The 21514-nt window shown below is 38.8% G+C and overlaps 1 protein-coding gene across 50 annotated transcripts in view; it reads left to right on the top strand.

Annotated features, from left to right (window-relative positions):
- The window catches only part of CLASP2 (cytoplasmic linker associated protein 2), a 180613-nt gene that overhangs the window by 76142 nt on the left and 82957 nt on the right, over positions 1-21514 (top strand). For all 50 annotated transcript variants that reach the window (XM_053904085.1, XM_053904088.1, XM_053904086.1 and 47 more), the window contains 7 exons: positions 3842-3987; positions 6498-6633; positions 12015-12085; positions 16278-16337; positions 17524-17601; positions 18323-18490; positions 20677-20732. In XM_053904085.1, coding sequence (XP_053760060.1) covers positions 3842-3987; positions 6498-6633; positions 12015-12085; positions 16278-16337; positions 17524-17601; positions 18323-18490; positions 20677-20732 — 715 coding nt within the window. The remainder of the gene's footprint in view (positions 1-3841; positions 3988-6497; positions 6634-12014; positions 12086-16277; positions 16338-17523; positions 17602-18322; positions 18491-20676; positions 20733-21514) is intronic.

Genomic DNA, 21514 nt, shown 5'->3' with positions numbered 1-21514 from the left:
TACCACATAGTATTTGCTTATGAAAGAGTTTGCTAGCTAACATTTCTTTCTGGAAAATACTTTGAGGTGATCGGAATTCGCTTAGGTAGGGTTAGTTTTCATTGTTCGTGCTGATCAGTGCAGTGGAGCCTGGCTCACACGTTTGTTTGTCTCCCTCCATGTGCCGCCTCTTGTCTGACCAGGAAAATGTGAGCTTCACTGATGTCCCAGGGCAGTGGCTCTGTGGGCTGTGGCGAACGTAGTTGTTCCTCAGCAGTGTCCTCAGCTCGTAGAAGGGCTTCCAGTAAAGCAGGTCGCTTTGCCTGCATGCCCGATAGTCACATAGTATTGACAGAAGTCGATGACAGTATGTTTGTCTGGCTTGCTTTCTTTCCTCGTATACATCTGAGTACAATAAATATTTTTCACCCATGATTTGAAAAGAAAAAAGTCTCATATGCTTAAGAATATTTTATTTAGGGGAGCCTGGTGGTTCATTCGGTTAAGCTGGACTTCAGCTCAGGTCATGATCTCACGGTTCGTGGGTTCGAGCCCCACGTCAGGCTCTGTGCTGACGGCTCGGAGCCTGGAGCCTACTTCGAAGGGTTTCTATGTCTCCCTCTCTCTCTGCTCCTCCCCCACTGTATTCTGTCTCTCTCTCAAAAATAAATATTTTTTAAAAACTTTTTAAAAAGAATATTTTATTTAGGGGGCACCTAGGTGGCTCGGTCAGTTAAGTATCCAACTCTTGATTTCAGCTCGAGTCATGATCTCACGGTACATGGGTTCAAGCCCCGCGTCAGGCTCTGCGCTGGCAGCTTGGAGCCTGCTTGGGAGTCTCTGTCTCTCTCCCTCTCTCTCTGCCCCTTCCCCACTTGCATGCATTCTCTCTCTCTCTCTCTGTCTCTCAAAATAAATAAATAAACCTAGGGGCACCTGGGTGGCTCAGTCGGTTAAGCGTCCGACTTCAACTCAGGTCAGGGTCTCGCGGTTCGAGGGTTCGAGCCCCACGTCAGGCTCTGTGCTGACAGCTGGGAACCTGGAGCCTGCTTCGGGTTCTGTGTCTCTCTCTCTTTCTCTCTCTCTCTCTCTCTCTCTCTCTCTCTCTCCCTCTCCCTCTGTCCCTCCCCTGCTCACTCCCTGTCTCTCAAAGGTGAATAAATGTTAAAAAAAAATTTTTTTTTAGTAAATAAATAAATCTAATTTTGAAAAACAATATTTTATTTAGCCTAAATTCCTTAATAAAATATTTGATAAATATTTTTAAAATAACATCTACATTGACAAAGGACTGTATATGTTAAAATTTGTAAATTTGTCAGATTTACATCTGAGATTCCAAATAAGTACCTCAGTACCCCCAAAAAGCCAGAGAAAGGGTTCCATCTGAAGTCTTCCACTTGGAGAGCAGCCTGTTCTCAGTCTCCACTTTCGTTAATAAATCGCATATGGCTTTCTGAAAATTGGCCTTGAGGATGCTACAAACAAAAGAATGTTAGCTTCTCTTTAATAGGAAGTTTACATATTTTAAAGTATTAAAGTAGTTTAACAGAAAATGTGTCCCATCTTTGTTAAATATGGCTCATTATTCTGTCTTCAGCTCTGAGATTAGTATGAGACAGGACGACCTGTATCATAGGGCATCTGTGGAGAAACAGGACAAATTAAATGTTGTCAATATAAAACACAAACTTGGTACTTAAGAGTTTCCTGTTGGGGTGCCTGGCTGGCTCAGTCATTGGAGCATACAATGCTTAATCCTTGGGGTCGGGAGTCCAAGGAGTTGTGAGTTCAAGCCCTGCTTTGGGTGAGATTACTTTTTTAAAAAAATGAGTGTTTTTCTTTTACTTTGAAACAGCCCTTTTGGAAACATATAGATGGTCTTTTAATTTAAAAAAAAGTTTTTTTTGTAATGTTTGTTTATTTTTGAAAGAGAGAGAGAGTGCGAGCAGGGGAGGGGCAGAGAGAGGGAGACACAGAATCCCAAGCAGGCTCCAGGCTCCAGGCTCCAAGCTGTCAGCACAGAGCCCAACGTGGGGCTCGAACCCACAAACCGCAAGATCATGACCTGAGCCGAAGTCGGAGGCTTAACCGACTGAGCCACCCAGGAGCCCCTAATTTTTTTAATTAGAAAAGTGACATAGGCTCATTTTAGTAAGTGAAACAGTACAGAAGTTTTATAAGGAAAAAGTTAATAGTTTACTTCGTATTGGGGAAACAAATGTTTTCATTTTGGAGTATACCCTCTTCTCTGTATATGTATGAGAAAATAAACAGCCCCCTCCCCACTCCTTTTATAAAAATAGAGATCATACTAGATATATTACTTAATAACTTATTTTCATTCACTTTCATAAATTGTGCCCATTCAGTACATTTGCTATAGGTGCCAAGCATATAATAGTTGCTCAGATATTTATTGAACGCAGATCAATATGTACATATATTCCTTAGTTGCAAGATACCATGTAATTTACTAACCCATTTCCCATTCGATGCACTTACCAGTTGCTTTTTCTTTTTTGCTATTTTGACAGCATTGCAATAAACATCCTTATACACATTTATAACACTGGTGTTCTATTTTTGTAGGCTAAGTTTTTTAAAGTGAGGTTGTTGGGTAAAGAATAGTTACAATTTTATTTTAGTAGATATTGCCAGAATGTTTTGAACAAAGGTGTCAGTAGCTCATAATCTTCCTTACAATAAGAGCGTCTGTTTTCTTTCTCATACTGGATGCAGTGAAGTCTTTAAGTTTTGCTAGTCTGATGAAGAAAAATGAAGTGTCTTTATTGTAATTAGCATTTGCTTATCTCTAGTAAGGGTGAGCACATTTTCATGTATTTATTTGGCTCAATTTAATATTGGGTTATTTGTCTTTGTCTCACTTTATTGTCATTCTTTGTGTATTGTACTCCTGTGTTACAAGTAATTTTTTCGTACCGTATTGTGATTTTTGTTTTTAGTTACTCTTGCTTAGGTGTCTTCTGACTTCAATGATAGTCTCCCTTCGTTATGTGCTTTAAGATTACGTAACTATTCTTTCAGATTTTTTCGTACTATTATAGTATCTTTTGTACCTTTTTCATTGTTAATCCGTCTGATTTATAAAGATCTCTTAGAATTTTAGAGAACCTCAGAGTTTACTGTGAAATTATACATAATGGAGATGATGGGTAAACTTTTAGCTTCTCATTATGTGTGGGCACAGATGTGCACTGGTGGGTATGTTTTGATTATGTGATTTTATTAGGTATGTCGGGTGCTAGCATGGAACACATTTGTCAATCCTGTATTAAAAAGTCATGCTAAAGGTTAGAAACAGGGAGAAAGAGCTATTTCTTTCACAAAGTACCTGTGACCGTGTTGAAATACGAAGCTGGCACAGTAGTTGGTCCATTGGATTCTGCACTTTTGCTTATGGGTGAGTGCAGGTTGCAGATCTGGCTCTTTTAAAAATAATCTCCTTGGGAGGTAGTGGTGATGTTTCCCGGTTTGACTGCACTTAATGCCACTGAATTGTATGCTTTAAAATGTTTGAAATAATTTTATGTTAATGTGTATTTTACACAATAAAAAGACTCCCTTAAAACTTTAAGATTTACTTACCTATTCATACATCATGTATGTCCATTATGTTTATAACTAAATCTATATATAATGTTCTTTTCCAGAAAGCTTTTTGTGGTTTGCATGTTTATAAAATACATTTAATGCTGGTAAAAGGTCTGAATGTAGTTATACAAATATACTGAAATGTTATTTTTTAAATTTTGTTTAAATAATGAAGTTTTGGTAACTTTTTTTTTCTTTTTTGCACTGACACTGTTTATGTCAATAATGAAAATTCTCTTTACTTTAGCTTAAGAAAATTCGATCATTGCTTGTTGCTGGAGCTGCACAATATGACTGCTTCTTCCAACATTTACGCTTGTTGGATGGAGCGCTTAAACTTTCAGCAAAGGATCTTAGATCCCAAGTGGTTAGAGAAGCTTGCATTACTGTAGCGTAAGTATGTTCTTTTTGGATTTGTATTTTTTATGAGTAAATTTAGTACTCAGTGATTCAGTGCTCATTAAGTAAAGCAGTAGCAGGATAACCCAAAAACAGCATGTATGTGATCCAAAAATAATTTTTATTATAAATAAGGATTCTGTTTGTGTGATTTCTTTCCTTCTTTCCTTCTTTCCTTCTTTCTTTCTTTCTTTCTTTCTTTCTTTCTTTCTTTCTTTCTTTCTTCCTTTCCTTTCCTTTCCTTTCCTTTCCTTTCCTTTCCTTTCCTTTCTTTCTTTCTTTTTTAATCTTTCTTAACAAAAACGTTAAAATGTGCTTATATATCTAAAAGCCCACCGGTTCATTTTTGATCACTGAGTGTGTAAGAAGAAAATGAACGGGTCTGAGAACTATTCAGTTTTCTCTTTACTGATTTGGATAGTAACTGATTTGGATTTGCTGACTTGGATTTCCAGTTCTGAAATTTTAACAATTATTCTGGAATTGTAGCGTGTCATTAACTTATCAATATCTAAGTTTATTCCGTATGTTAATATTCTCCCAAAATTCTAGTATGGTATGACAGTTACATTTCTTTTGCCTCTACTTCTGATATGAGTACTGTCGTTGTATAAACATTCCTTTGAAGATAGGGAACACAAAGATGTCTACTATTAATATTTCTAATCAGAATTCTGTCCTGGTCACAGCAGTGGAGGAAAAGCCCAGGAAATAAAAACTGTGAGGATTGCTAGAAAAGGAACAAAACTGACATTATTAACAGATGATACAATTATCCATGCAGAAAACCACAAGAATGTGTAGGTAAATTATTATAATTAAGGGACGACAGCAAGATGCCAGATGCAAGTCAATGTACAAAATAACTTAGTGTCTCTTAAAAGCAATAATAAAAAGGAAAACAAAAATCTACAAAACAGAACCTTGAAAAATATTTCGTGGCGAGAGCTCTGCTTCTAGCTGATGATGCAACAGAGCTGGTACAGGACTAGGTGTCCCGGAGGAACGTGGACGAAACGTGTAGAACAGCTGCTCATAGATGGTGGACAGTGGACAGAGCAGGACTCTGATTCTGGAAAGAAACCAATCCGTTGAGCAGTATGATCAGCGCAGGGTGACCAAGAGACACTTTCTGGACCTTGGAGAAGGAAGAAGGAAACCAAGCAGAGCAAGACCCTTCCATTGAGTTGAAGAAGAAACAGAGACGGGAGTTGTGGAAGGCTGGAGTGGTCACCACTCGCGATGCAGAATCCGGGAGAGTAGGGAGAGAAACGGAAGAGAGCTCTAGAGATGGAGCTGCGCCAGCTGGGTCCCATGAGTCTCACCTGATGCTGATCTGCGCGTGTGACAGGGGCAGCTCCCTGAGGTTGGGAAAGAACTGTTGCTGGGAGCTAGAAGGCAGACAACAGTTCCCAGAGCTCATGTGGGCTGCAGAGATTCAAGTTCCGAGGAGTAGGATGCAGAAACCCAGTTGAACACCCAGGACATTTGGTAGCGGTCCCAGAGAGGCCGTTGTATGGGGATGGCACTAAAGTAGTTCCAAAACAAGGCTCCTTCCAATAGACTGATAAAGATCACACTGATTCCCAAGTGCCTCACCAGCCTTCCGGAACAAAACTCCCTTTTTAAGGGACGACCACACTATCTGTTTGCTTGCTTCTGGTTTGAGGTTCCTTTTTGCCCACAAGTCTAGACATTCGAAAACTGAAAGTATAACTGAACACTAGTAAATAAGCCTGAGTCAGAGTTCCTCTTTGAATCAAGAGCCTGAGGTTTGGAGCTAACTGTATCCCAACAGTGTATTCTAAATAAGATACACAGAAAAGAGCCAACACTGCAAGCATTGTGAGAACTGTGCGTGATTACAACATCCTTTCTAAGTGTCCTGACTAAATCACGCAATTAAAGGCTGAATTTCGTTGTTTAACTGCAGAATTGGAAAGAGAAGACAGATGTCCTTTGGGTCACCCAGCTAACTGGCGTGTAGTAGAGGTGTATCTTCAGTCAAAAATTCTGAAACCCTACCCCAAAGGTGGAGTATTGCTGACTAAAATAGTGGTAGTACCATTAATAGAAATAGGGGCTGCCTTGAGGAGTAGTGATTGCGTAAGATTTTGAACAGATGTTGAATTTAAGATCGATATCGGAGCGTCAGAATAAAAATACTTGATGGATGAAGACTAATAAAGGTCAGGACAATCAGGGCTGAATGTTTTTACCTGTCAAGATAATGGTTAAATTCTGAGATCAGATGGCTTCTCTTTGCATTGTAAAGAGAGAGTAAAATGCCAGATTGCAGCTTTGGACTGGACAGTTGAAAGGGGGGAAAAGAGGGAAATGAGTAATATTTGCACTTCCCTTTCTCTTTTGCTTTTCTGCTGTTCGAACTGTTTAAAATAAAAATTTTAAGTTAATTCAACGAGAATATTTTTCAAGTATCTGATTCTACCTATACTTACCATTAACTTAAAAACAAAACAACATTCTTTGGTCTTCCTTTGTAGACATCTTTCAACAGTTTTGGGAAACAAGTTTGATCATGGCGCTGAAGCCATTGTACCTACGCTTTTTAATCTCGTCCCCAATAGTGCAAAAGTCATGGCAACTTCTGGATGTGCGGCTATCAGGTTCATCATTCGGGTAGGTTCTTCTGTCTTCCTCCCTCTCTCCTCCCCTCCCTCTTTTTCAACATACTTAAATAAGTCGTTGGCATTTTTATTTATTTACTTATTTACTCACTGATTTATGAAATAAAAGCAATACGTGCTTATTACAGTTATATAGAACATTTAAATAATACAGAAGATTTTGAAGTAAATACGCTTGCATACAGAATGTGATATACACATGTGCATGTACTTAGGTGTATGTGTAATTACGTTACAGGTAGTAACGGGCAGATATCAAACAGTAAAACTGTTATAGGCAGTGGTATGATAGGCAAATTCTTAATATTTCTCATCTTCCATATCTTGAAGGTGCCCCCAAAAGAACAGTTAAAAAAAATAAATCTCCCGTCTTGAATTCTCTTCTACCATTAATCAGTCTAGCCATTCAGTATATACTTTTGCAAACGTCTGTTCTATGCCTATACAAACAGTATTTAGTACAAAATATAAACCTATGTTTATATTTTACCTATATATAAATAATACTTTCTCACTTGGTTTTTTCAACTTCATGAACTTGGGCACCTTCTCTTGTCTGTACGTTTCATTCTTCTTAACGTGTAGATTGTTCTCTGTTAAAAGGCATTGACATTAAGTCATCTTTATGGAGTCCTTTCTTTCCATCCTTTACCAACATTGTGTATTATCAGTCACTTACAGGTCTTATAATTTAATACATGGGAATATTATTTCATATTCTGTACTTTGCATTTCTTAGATTATTAGAGACATTGGCTACTTTTTTTTCCTTTCAGAATTCTTCTATGGATTGCCCAGTTTATACTCTTGGTACAGTTTCTCCTCACTGATTTCTAAGGTCTTTTTTATATATCATAAGTATATTGATTCTGTGTTACATATGTTTTACATATGTTGCAGGTACTGTTTTCTACCGGTCTGTCGGTTCTTCAAATGTTGTTTAAACTATTGTTTGTTATATAGAGAACCTTTAAATTTTTATGTATTGAGACAATGTTCCTTTTGTGGTTTTTGTTATAGTTAAAATGACTTCCCCTATTTCACAATTATAAAAATATCCAGTTTAACATTTTTATAATTTTGTTTGTTATGTTTAAATCTAACTGGATTTTGTTTCTGTGTGAAATACAGATCTCTAACATGATTTTCCCCCCAAATACAAAATGAGTTGACTCAGTGGCATGTATAATTCAGTCTTTTTTGCAACGGCAGCATTTTCATATAGTAAATTTCCATTAAGCGTATGGGTTTGTTTCCTGAGCTCCTATTCAGTTTCTTTGGTCAGTTTATTCTTTCCTATTAAAGGAATGAAATTTCTTTCTGATGTTGCTGCACCAGAAGGTTTTTTCAGCGGTAAAATCAAATGGCTATTTAAAAAGCTATGAATTTATCTTTGAAGATGGTCCGTTTTTTCTGTTTTAATATTTTTTTAAGGTTCTCTAAATCCAGAAAAATAACAGAAATTATTGAGGTCTTTGTTTTGTCTTGAGTCTAATGGGAGTACTTTAAATACAATGTTTGGTGCAGATTTCTTTGGATACTCTATGTTAGGTTAGGGGAACTTCCTTCTGTTCGTATTTTGCTAAATTTTGATCAGGAATAGATGTGAAATCTTACCAGCTTCTATGTAATATCTTTAGAAATGGTTCTCTTTTTAGTTATCCATTGGACATTCATTGAACTGGATTCTGCTTGGCCGTTGTTTGTTACGATACTGCTGGATTCATTTGGCTAATACTTCAGATTTTGGCATTCATTTTAATATATGAGTCTTTTTAGAATTTCCTGTACTTTTCTTATTTTATATATTTTATTATTACATTATTCTATTGTTAGGGCTTGCTGACCTTGGAAGTTCTATAATAATTTTTCAAATGTTTTAGACCCTGGGCCCTTTTGCATTTCACTTTGAATTGTTGGTTATTTGTATTTTCTTAGAATATTCTTTTCATATAGAGTTTAAGAATCTTCAGCACGATGTGGTATACTGTCTTCTCTTAAGTTAAAAAAATAATGCCTCTGTAGCACTGTGGTTCTGTACCATTTTTTCTTGTTTTAATACTAATTTTCTTTTTTTTTTCTTTTTTAACTTGCCAGAGGCATTGTTTCTTTTATAAGCCTCAAATTTTAGTTTTGTTGGTTCCAGCGATGTTCTTCAGTTTTTTCTAACTTTTTAGTTCCTATAAGTTTCTTAATTCCTTTCTTTGACCTGCTTTGGCTCCTTTTCCCCCCTTAGATCTTTGTAGTATGTCCTTAGATAATTTGTAACAGTTTTTGTTTTGTAATATGATAAGGCTGTAGGTTTTCTTGGATTTTGGCATGAATCATTTAGATTTACCACATTCTCTTTATATTTCTTTATCACTTGTAATTTCCATTTCAACATCCTCTTTGAGTTACATGATGATACTTCGTTTTCAGATGGTTCTTTTGTTGCTCTTGTCCTTAGTTCATAATTTCATTACATTCTAACTAGGGAATTTGATCACACAGTTTCTTCTTCAGTGAATGCCTTAAATTTTATTTGTGTCTCAGTACATCATAAATTTATACAGGTGGTCTTTTAGTACTTGCAAACTACGGAATTTGCTTATAAAGTACTTTGTTCATGTCTAAATCCAACTTGATATTTTCTATTATTCCAATTCTTCATGGTCTCATTTTTTAAAAAGGTAATTTATCTAAAAAATTCTGATTCTGTTTTTTGTCAATTTCAGTTTCCTAACAGTTCTTACTTTATTTTATGTGTGGTCAAAGTTTTTTACTATTACCGTTTTGAAATAGCGTTTCTTCCTGTAATTTCTGTTTTCTGTTCATTGTGCTTTTTCTTACCTGTTTCTTATTTTCTTAGAAGTTCCTTATTCTTTATCAGTGTCAGGAATAGAACCTGTTTTGCTTCCCCCACCTTTTAAAAAGACTACCTTTTGTCTAATTCATGTCATTTCCCCCTCAAACGTTAAATTGAATAAAAACATTTTCATGTCCAGCAGTTGGAAATTGCAGTTTTTTTACTTCTTTCTCTCTTGGCCATTGGCTCTTACCACCCACTTTTTAGTTGGTTCTGAGTAATTTCTGTTTGGTTTAGTGTGTTCTCAATTTTCATGTATGTTTACTTTTGCATATTTTAAAATGACTTTTCTTTACCCTAACAGAGCTAAAAAGTTGGACTTCAGGTTCATATTCCTTTTTTCTCAGAATTATTTACCTTTCATTCAGAATTATTTTCACTTTTTATTGTGTCTCTAAGAACTGAGATCCCACTTGTTTCTTTCCTAGAAAAGCAAAACTAAAGACTTGCGGAAGCTTTCCAGGTGTTAGGAGTTTTCCTCCAGCAGAGACTTCGAACTTCTCTAGTGCTTCCCTTCCACAGTGTACAAGAGTTTCTGATGAAGATGAATTTTCCTTAAGTTGTATTAATTTTTGTGGATCAGTTATTTATTGCTTCTGTTTTCTTTGCTAGGTTTTTGGGTTGTTGTTTTTTTTTTTCCTGTTACTCTTGTTATACAGTTTTGGAACCTTCAGTATCATTTATCATTTCTTGGATAATTTTTTTGTTTTTTGCCTTACAGGTGTATGTTCTCAAGAAAAATTCCTTTAAATTCTACTTATGTGACAATACCCATGCTGCCATTCTGAGGCCTTATACATCATACATTGTTTTCCAACTTCTTATTTTTCATAAGCTTGTTTAATGTTATTGATACACTACCCTGTCATCTCACTGAAAATACAAATCAGGTGGTTTTGTTGTTTTATGTTATTTCCTATTTTCTGTATTTTGTCTGTCTCCCAGAAGACTCCTTCCTTAGATTGCTGTCTTTGACTTCTAATTCTTTTTTTAATTCTAAAGAAGGTTTTTATTTTTCGGTTGTCAGCTTGCATTCCTAAACTAAAACCTGAATTGTCCGACTTGGTGTTTGGTTGAACGCTTCGTCTGTAATTGTAACGTTCACTTTTTATTTTCCTTGGGTACAGCTCTCCCTGAATGTGACATAGCAATAGTTAGGCCAGTGTATCTCTCCGTACGTGCCACTGTGTTGAATCGTGTTCATCAGCAGTAGGGTTTGGGGAGGTTATGAAGGGAAGAAGAGGATGGTAGGTAAGACCTACGCGGTGTGTTGCGGCTGGAGAGTCTCCTTGGGCTCGGGGTCCGTGGCAGTGTTTGGGAATAGGCTCTTCTGGGCGCTGTAGGGAGCACGTCCACAGGGCCCTTCTATGCGGAGTGTAAGTTCAGTAGCCCACAGGTCAGCACTCCCTTGTGCGCTTCTCATTGGAGCAACTTCAGGTCTGTAGGTAGCCTCCCTCTGAAGCAGCTGAACAAAGTTGGCTCTTTTATTTTGGTTGAGTTCACTCTAGCTCACAGATGTGCCACACACACTCCTCTTCGGTGAAAGACTGGTTTTTCCAATACCGGAAGCACTTCTGCAGAGAGCTGCGTTCCCCAGGGTCTCGCCCCTTCCCATTATGGCCCACATGCGACAACTGGTTGATGTGGAAGTTGACGTTGGGGCCGTTCGGAACCAATTTGAGCTGCTCTGAAGGGCCATTTGAACTCCAGAGCTCCCTAACGGCTTTTAGCGAAGAGATCCTAAGGCCCAATCACAGATGCATTTCTTCCTCGGCCCACCCCTGCCTCCTTTGCCCTCCTTCCACAGGCGTTGATCCCAAGGGCACTTGGTAGTATCCTACATGCTAGACTTCATCTCAGAGCTGGTTTCCTAGGTAATCTGGCCTGTACCATTAGCTCAGAAGAAAAAATAGGGTATGTGAAGCATCAAATATGTCTGCTTAGGTTACTATTTTATCCTTCTGTCTATTGTGTACTTTTTAGTGTTCACTTCACTAGAGGAATGTAAAATTACAAATAGAAATCAAAACATTATATCTGTTGAACTTTACCTGAACTCTAGACAGCTGTGGTTTAGCCACAGTGAAACTTCATTAAAATCACCATTTCCGAGTGCATTCCCAGCAGGTAGGGTTGCAGGCTCACTCTGGTTACTCGCTTTGATGGCCTACTAATTATTCTCTTCCACCGGCCGTAGCTGTGGCACTTCAGAGAGTTTGGCAGATGCAAGCCCAGTCCTGCTAGGGCTCCCGCCCCCAAACACACTGCCCCGACAGTTCTTTGCAGTTACACAATTAACTTCTCTTAGGTAGTATTACAGCCACACCTGTCCTTCTGAAACTATATCGTCATTACTGTTATTTAAGTGGGGGAAACCGTTTGACAGGTTTGATTTCTTTCCAGATCTCATTTTATGGTCTTTTTGTTCTGTTCTAATATACCTAAATACTTGGTTGTAAGGCAGATAGAAGAGATTATGTGAAGCGGACTATATTTCTCAACCTTTTCTAAAACATCTTTTTCAGCATACTCATGTACCCAGACTTATACCTTTAATCACAAGCAATTGCACATCAAAATCAGTTCCTGTAAGGAGGTAAGTTTTGAGAAAAAACTAATTTAGTATAGTTTTATATTATGTTAAATTCTTAATTCTGGTGCAAAACTTAGTTGTCACAAATTTCTTGCCTTCTGGAAACCTTAGTAAACTTTTTCATCTCGTGTCCTACAAGGAAAAAGAAGTGACCATTACAACCACCCGTGTTTTCCAGATTTCTCCTTTTAAGCTTTGGTTTCTTTGGGCCACTCGTTGCCTCACTTTCAGAGAGAATGGAGTCTGGAACCAGGCCTTTGCTAGAGTCCCACAACTGCCACTTGACTGTTCTACTTGGGCAATTTACACTGCTCTGCACGTCAGTGTGTGTATATGTTAGTACCGCTGATGATGTCGACCCCGTGCCATCGTGAGGATTAAATGAGGCAGATCCACATGAGTAGAATTCATTAGAGTGTTTGGGACAGAATAAACAGCCACACCAGGTCAGCCTGTCAGTCTTTCTCTGTCTTGTGATTTCTGCCGGTTTTAATACCATCGGGATCACCATCAATACTAAAGCCAACAAAAACAAGATTTGTACGTTTGATGTTTAAGAAAATTGTGAAGAGTCAGGGGCGCCTGGCTGGCTTAGTCAGAAGGGCACGTGACTCTTGATCTCGGGCGTGAGTTTGAGCCCCATGTTGAGTATAGAGATTACTTACTTACTTACTTAACTTACATAAATAAAGAAATAAATACATAAATATATAGATACTACAGAAAAAATTGAAGAATAATACTATGTGATTTCGCTTACATGTGGAGCCTAAGAATAAAACAAATGAACAAACATTCATAAATACAGAAAACTAATTAATGGTTGCCAGAGGGGAGGGAGATGGGCAAAATAGATTGAAAGGGATTAAGAGGTACCAACTTGAACTTTAAATAAGTCACAGGGATGTTAAGTACAACGTAGAGAACATAATCATGATATCGTTTACCTTTGTATGGTGACAGGTCATAACTGTCGTGAGCATTTTGTGATGTCACATCACTAGCTTGTATGCCTGAAACTAATATAATATTGTATGTCGACTACAATTAAAAATAAGCTTTAGAAATGACTTTAAAGACATTTTTAAGTACCATATTGTATATGCTAGTATGATGCATGTACCCATCTGTTTTGAATTCATATTCTTTTCCTGATCTCAATTTCTTAACTGCTTTAAAATTTTGTTGGTTTGATTTACTTTATTCAAAAACCATCTCAAACAATTTTTGCAAGACAGCAGATATAAGAAAATCAAACTACATTTTTATATTTGCAGTGAAGGATGTTTAGTTCAAAACAATTTAAACTATAGTCCTATCTGATCATGTTTAATATTACCTCTGTTCCTATATGCTTATAAAATCTGTTCTTACTCCTTTGGTCATTATTGCTTGAGTAACAAAACAAAGAAAATTGTAAAGAATCTCTTTTTTTTACTTGATAAATCTATGTATTTAAGTACTTTGCTAGGAAGAAGCTGAAAGAGGTATTACTGCCTTTAAGTGGTTCAGAGTTTTGGTGACAAGTGTTCTGTCACCTGTCTCTTATGTCCAGGGTCAGCAAATGACAGGTCGCTGGTCAAATCTGGCCAACAGTCTAGTCTGATGCAGTCTGCAAGCAAAGACTATTTCTTTCATTTTTGAAGGGTGGTTATAAAGGGAGAAAGAAGAAAAGTACGAGTTAGAGACTGTTTGTGGTTCACAAGGCCTAAAATCTCTGTGCCTGGCCCTTTACCGAAGAGGTTTGCCAGTCTCTGTCTTAACACCGAGGAAAGTGGTAACTAGAGAAATAGGAATGTAACAGAGAAGAGGGAGTCAGGAAACGCGTCATAAAATTGCCTTGAGGGGTGTCTGGGTGGCTCAGTCGTTTAGGTTAACCGTCAAACTTTGGCTCAGGTTATGATCTCACGGTCTGTGAGTTCGAGCCCCACTTCAGGCTCTGTGCTGGCACCTCAGAGCCTGGAGCCTACTTCAGGTTCTGTGTCTCCCTCCCTCCCTCTCCGTTCCCCAACTCCTGCTTGCACTGTGTGTTTCTCTCTCTCTCTCAAAAATAAACATTAATAAAGGTTTTTAATTTAAAAAACAAATGCCTTGAAAATGGGAAGCAATTCAGTAACTGTAGGGGAATTGAGTGGGTGTTACCTAGGCAGAGATGTAAAGCTTCTGAGTGGTGCAGAGCCATCAGACAGGCCATTGAGGCCAGAACACGTGATAAACGGAAGGTTACAGTAGGAAAAGAGGCTGATGTGAGTGGGGGAGGGAGGCCAGGAGTAGGTTAAAGTCAGTGTAGAGGGCTGTGAACGTCTACGAAGAGAAATTTTGACATTGCTTCATACTTGGACAGTTTTTGGTGAGGAGGTAATGTCATCCATCTTTTTATTTCAGCTATGACCAGTGATTAAAAAGGAACAGTGAGAGGGGCGCCTGGGGGGCTCAGTCAGTTAAGCATACAACTTGGTTTTGGCTCAGGTCATGATCTCACGGTTCGTGAGTTCAAGCCCCACGTCGGGCTCCATGCTGTCAGTGCAGAGCCTGCTTGGGATTTCTCTCTCTCTCTCCCTCTCTCTTTGGCCCACCCCCTTTGTACTCTCCCTCTTTCTCAAAATAAATAAATATACTTTTAAAAAAAGGGACAATGAGAAATATTGGTTTAATTAAGTAGGAATTATTGTTCTTGTAGCTCATGTAAGAGGGGCAGGGTCTGAAGTAAGCTGTATTGGTGATCACTGATTACAGATTTTATTCAGTAAATAAATCCAAGGGATTTAAGGGTATAGAAATGAGAACTTGATCATTGGATATAGATCAGATGCTTCACACTGGGAGTTCTGCAGTCAGAATGCCAGGGTTTAGGTCCTATCACTTTGGGCAAGTTAACTTAACATTTTCTAAACTATACAGTGTGGGCTAAAAGAATGGATTTGAGAGGGTAAGAATTAATTTGTCCTTTCGTATGTAGTGTTTGAGCTGACAGTCTCTGCCAGTGTAGACATGTCCGCGAGCTGGTTGAAACTTTGACTTCACGGCTGAATGAAAGAACCAGTGCTGGAGGTAAAGGACTAGATGTGAGCAGCATAGCTGATAGTCAGAGCTAAGGGTATAGATGATTCAGATGATGTTTCCCAAGTAAAGGCTATGAAACAGGTGGGTTACAAAGAGCACCAACCAGGTCAACACTTATTTAAGGGAAGGTGGAGGAAAAGTGTTAATAAAAGAAGAAAAATAGGGGAGAACTGTGTCATCAGATGCCAAGAAAGAGAAGCTCAAGAGTGAGACAGTTGAAGGAGTCGAGAACTAGAGGGTATAGGAGGAAATATACACTTGATTAAAAATTACGTGTATGCATGTTTAAGAAAACAGATGTGGAAATGGAAGATCCGTTCCATCTTTCTTGGTCACCTTTGTATGTCTTCAATTTCTAGTGCATAGTAGGTGCTCCATAAGTATTTTTTAAAATGAAATAGTATTAAGTTTTATAATTGACACACATTTTAAGTTAAAATCATGGGGAACCCTGAAGGTTTTTTTGAACTGTGCAGCATAGGAGTAGTTGGAGCCTTAAAGTAGTTAAGTATTTGAGAAGTTACAGTAACTAAAAACATGGGGTACCCGGGTGGCTCGGTTGATGAAGTGTGTGACTGTTGATTTCAGCTCAGGTCATGCTTTCATGGATCGTGGGATTTAACCCTGCGTAGGGCTCTGCCCTGACAGCATAGAGCCTGCTTGAGATTCTCCATTTCCTTCTCTGCCCTTTCCCTGCTTGCACTTTTTCTCTCTCTCTCAAAATAAATAAATAAACCTAAAAAAAAAAAAAAAAAAAGATAACCTAAAAATATCTCATACTTTAAATTAAAAAAAAAAAATTTTTTTTTTTAATGTTTATTTATTCTTGAGAGAGAGACAGAGCGTGAGTGGGGGAGGGTCAGAGAGAGAGGGAGACACAGCATCTGAAGCAGGCGTCAGGCTCTGAGCTGTCAGCACAGAGCCCGATGCGGGGCTCAAACTCACAAACTGTGAGATCATGACCGGAGCTGAAGTCGGACGCTCAACTGACTGAGCCACCCAGGTGCCCCCCTTGTACTTTAATTCAGAGAACAAAGTACAGTAGAAGAAAGTGCTAATTAACAATTAGCTTTAAATAAACATAACTTAACGTAGTGTTATAACATTTAGTTATAATTAACTTATTTTTCAGGCGCTCATTTGAATTTTTAGATTTATTGTTACAAGAGTGGCAGACTCATTCATTGGAAAGGTATGTATTAACTCTTCCTTTCCTGCTTCCCTCTCCTTCCCATTATCACCAGTTCTTTAGAAGTTGATGGTATTGGTTTTGCATGATTTCTCCTTTTGCTTAAAAGCTATTTATACTGGTTTTCCTTTAAAGCTGTAATGTAGTCTGATTCCTCTTACTTGGTGCACCTATGATTTTCTTCTTTACATATGGGGTGAATGAGGATCTCTTAAGTAGGATGGATTAAATAAGATACTGCAGGTTAAATTGGACAGAAATTTTAAAATGTATCTCCAGACAAGTGACCTAGGTTTCCTGAGGTATAATTAATCAAGTAATGAATGATTTAAGATGGAAGGAAGGCACTTCTTTTCAGAGGAAAAAGATTTTAAGAAGAGAGAGATTCATTGGAAAGTTTCTCCATACCAGCTGTCCAGTATCATTGGTTAGGTATATACTGGGCAGTATCTCTTGCAGCTCTGAGATGAACAAGAGAAAAATGTAGGCAGCCAGCTAGCTAGTTGGCTGTTTGCACGGTATAATTTCAAGTTTGAAGTTTGGCGTATACCTGCATTTACATGGAAATTGTAAGAACCTATTCACAGCCTTTTTTTTTTTTTTTTTTTAAATAAGTTTGTTTCGTGTAGGCATGATATAATTCTAAGTTTCCTTTAAGTTCTTTGTGGCAACTACAATTTAGCTTGGTCCAGATCATAACTGATCATACTATTAGCAGATTATTTTCTACATTGGTGGGTTAGTGAGAACCACACCAAAGGGGTTTTTTTATTCGTTGAGAATTTAAAATTTAAGCACTGTACATTTATACGTTATTTGGACTCTATAAAAATAATTATATTCAAGTTTTTAATATTTGACTTGTCAGGAGGAAACCATCCATGAATGAAATATGTGGGGTTACGATTAGATTATCAGAAACTCTTACAATCTTAGATTATTACGCACTAATTAATCTTTTTACCTCCCCTGCCCCTTTGTGATTAATTTGTAACATATAGGCAGTATGATTTGTGGTGAAATATAGTTTTACTTATGAATCTAAAGGTGTTTGGGGCACCTGGTTGGCTGAATCGGTGGAACATGCGACTCTTGATCGCAGGGTTGTGAGTTCGAGCCCTTTGTTGAGTGTAGGGATTGCTTAAAAATAACAAAATCTTAAAAAAAGTAATATGTTTTGTTTTCATAGACATGCAGCTGTCTTGGTTGAAACTATTAAGAAGGGGATTCATGATGCTGATGCTGAAGCCAGAGTGGAGGCAAGAAAGTAGGTCTATAATGTATTTTTGTCACATCTTAAACATACTTGGGTCTTTTCTTTGGAAAGAATTACACCGGAAGAATGAAAATATCAGCAGTGTCTCAAGTATTCTACTACATCAGCCCTTTAGTAAAATTGAGATAGATTTTTCTCCATTAAATCTGTATTAGATGTGCAGACTCAGTTGGTAGAGTCTACGACTCTTCATCTTAGGGTTGTGAGTTTGAGCCCCATGTTGGGAGTAGAGATTTTTTTTTTGTATCTGTACTGGATGTCTAACGGTGGACTTCACATTGTCATTTGTATCATCGTCAGTATTCCTATTCCATCATAACACCTTCACTTTCATTATGAATAAAAATAACTGTCACTTATTGAGAATGTGCTAAGTACCTGATACTGTGGAGCAGTTGGTATACATTACTGTCTAGTCTTGGAAATGACCTGCAAACATGCTATCTCTGTAGACTGGCAGCAGAAGTTTGGAGATTCGGGGTTTTTTTCGCGGCCATGCAAACAGTAAGGATCACGACCAGATTTTGGACTGAGATCTTTTCTCAAAAGCCTGCCATCTTTCCACCAAAACTTGTTAGATTTAGAAAGTATTCACTTGATAGGTGGTGGATATATTAATATGGTCTCATCTTCATTCGTCGTGAATGTGCACATTTTATGTAAAGCTATTACTTTATATTCTTTTGTTGTTACTTGTTCTTTTGTTTTACAGGACATACATGGGTCTTAGAAACCACTTTCCTGGTGAAGCCGAAACGTTGTATAATTCACTTGAGCCATCGTATCAGAAGAGTCTTCAGACTTACTTAAAGAGTTCTGGCAGTGTAGCATCTCTTCCACAATCAGACAGGTCCTCATCTAGCTCACAGGAAAGTCTCAAGTAAGGTCATATAAATGATAATTACTGATTTCTTACTCTCTCTCCAACTCCCGGTAGTTCCGTAAGTTAGATGGTTGGGTGTCTGCTTGCTTCCCCTTCAAGCCTTAAAAGAATGATTACTGGAAGGTGTGGTTGACCTTTGAACAGTATGGGGGTTAGGGGCATCAACACCCCGTGAAGTCGAACATCCGCATACAACTTGACCCGCCCAAAACTTAACTGCAGATAGCCTGCTGTTGACCGGAAGCCTTACCGAGAACATAAACAGTTGATGGGCACGTTTTGTATGCTGTATGTATGTTATATACTGTATTCTTACAATAAAGTAAGGTAGAGGAAAAAATATTGGGAAAATCATAAGGAAAAAACACATTTACAGTACTGTACTGTATTAAAAAAATCCTCATGTAGGCGGACCCACTCAGTTCAGATCTGTGTTGTTCGAGGTCAGCTGTACTTACTCGTCTCTTGGTCTGTTGTTGCAAGGGTTGGATTACATGCTAGTGTAACTTCTTTTCAGGCAAAGAGTGTAGTGATTCAGATTTTGTGTCTGTGCTTTCATGCCTTTGATAAAGATTGGGAAGCACTAATTTATATATATATTTTTTTTTAGTACCCCCAAAATAGTTGGTCCAGTAGACCGCCCATTTCTAGGGCATTATAATGGAGGAATTGTAATGGGGATTCTGAAGTCATCTTCAGAACCCTTACACCGCACCGTGTGACTAGTAAACACACTGCTTTCCTTCCTTGCCTTTGCACAACTGAAGACTTGAGCCAATTCCTCAGTGGCAAAGTGGATCAGGGGCAGATTCACTAGTATCTGACTCACCTCTGTGTAATCGCATTCTCATTCTATCGGCTTCCTCAAACCCTGCCTGCCTTGGCAGCCTTAACCCTAACTTTCTATCTCTCTAGCCCTGTGAGATTGCTAGAATTTCTGATGCCATGTCTACTCCCTAGGGTGGCCCCAAGTAGCTGCAGGTCTCCCCAGGGAAGAACAGTTCACAGAATGTGAGCTCACCTCTGTGTAATCCTGTGGGACCGCACAAAGGTTGCTGGTTGCTTGGCAGGGCCCTGATGCAGGAGTGGGACGAGGGAGAGGCAAGTGAGGCACCCAGGGCACAGGATCCAGGAAGGCGCTCCCAGTGTTTTGTGAGTGCTGTACTTACGTCCAGAGAAAAAGCAGATACGATCCATTTCAGTGTAATTATCGTAGGAATAATTACCTTTCCTACCATGAACCTGTCTGGGGTGTTTGCTCCTCTTCCCGCACCTTTAAACCTTGTAGATAAACTTCCCTGATCCCCTAGACATACCTAGACATATTATTTACCTATGGGCTGCAGAATAGCATTATAATGAAAGATAATCAAGTTACTAAGGCAGGGGCACCTGGTGGCTCAGTCGGTTGAGCACCGAGTTCCGCTCAGGTCAGTATCTTGCGGTCCGTGAGTTCGAGCCCCACATCGGGCTCTGTGCTGACAGCTCGGAGCCTGGAGCCCGCTTCGGATTCTGTGTCTCCCCCTCTCTCTCTCTGTCTCTCTGCCTCTCTCTCTCTCTCTCTCTCTCTCTCTCTCAGAAATAAACATTTAAAAAACATTTTTGTAAGGATAACTAGGGCAGATGGATTCTTTGAGATGATCTGAGCTGTTTTGCTTTCTAATCGTTGGTATTATCCTCAGCAGTAGCCCTCAGCCTCGTTCCTCTTGTCCCAGGCAGTTACGCTCAGCATGGCCGTAGGCGGCGTGATACCTACGCGGTAGCTGCCTGAAGTGCCGTTGGCCGCGCCCATTACGGCTTAGGTGAAGAGGCTTTGGTCACGCTGAACTCCCTGTGTGCTGGTGATGACACTACCCCTGTCTCCTTCTAAGGAAGACATCTTGGGGTACAGGGGTTGGAGTGTGCTTTATTGAGTCTTGCGTGGTGAGCACTGTGATGGGTGCCGAGGACCCGAGTGAACAACAGCAGGCCGGTTGCTTGTCTTTGTAGAGCTTGTGGTCTCTTCGCTGCTAGTTATCTCATTTCTGCTCCACAGCTGAGGGACCACACTGTTCCGAAGTGATTTGTAAAAGGAAAATTAAAATGAAATTAAGACAACTCTTCAGAAAACTCAGTATTTCATTGTTCTGAGAAGAGTGATAAATTACATCTTCTTACTAAAAGCATTTATTTTTACCTTGCAGTCGCCCTTTTTCTTCCAAATGGTCTACAGCAAACCCATCGACTGTGGCTGGAAGAGGTAAACTGTCTTTTTCTAAGCAAGAGTCCAAGCATGTTGTACTGAATAACAAAGTAAAGCTACGTTAGAAGTCATGTTACTATTTAAAATTGTTTTCGGGGCGCCTGGTGGGCTCAGTCGGTTGAGCGGCCAACTCTCGACTTCGACTCGGGTCACGATCTCAAGGTCCGGGGATTGAGCTCCGGATCGGGCTCTGTGCCGATGGCAAGGAGCCTGCTTGGGACTCTCTCCCTGCCCCTCCCCACCTCGTGTGTGCGAATGCTGTCTCTCAAAATACATAAACGTTTAAAAAAATAATAAAATGATTTTCTCACCATGGGCCACATCAGAACAGTTTAAAAGCTACTGCTTTTAACTGTGTAGTGAGAACATTTTATGCAGGAAGCTAATACCACATATGTACGTTGTACCTACATTTGTATACCATATACGTATACTCCATATACGTATACTACACACAGTATGTACAACGTGGTGTATGTAATTATATGCACATGATATACACATACTGTACAGAATAGAGTATAAGCCAGGTTCTCTGAAGCACCGCTTACCTTTACTTGCGATGCACTCTTTTTTGTTTCACTTCCTTAAAACGTTGGTCGTGACCCACTCTGTTGATTTCATGGCCTATTCATGGATCATAAGTCACAGTGTATAAAAGTCTTCATTTTTAAAACTGAAAACTGCAGGCCAGAAATCGAATGGCTCAATCTGCTTTGCCTAAGAGGGGTAGAATTTGCATTATTTTCTGAATAACCATATACTAGACTGGTAGCTCT

This window comes from Panthera pardus, unplaced genomic scaffold (assembly GCF_024362965.1).
Source record: "Panthera pardus isolate Hobbes unplaced genomic scaffold, ASM2436296v1 HiC_scaffold_16, whole genome shotgun sequence".
NCBI lineage: Eukaryota > Metazoa > Chordata > Mammalia > Carnivora > Felidae > Panthera > Panthera pardus.
This window is presented reverse-complemented; position numbering and strand designations above follow the sequence as displayed.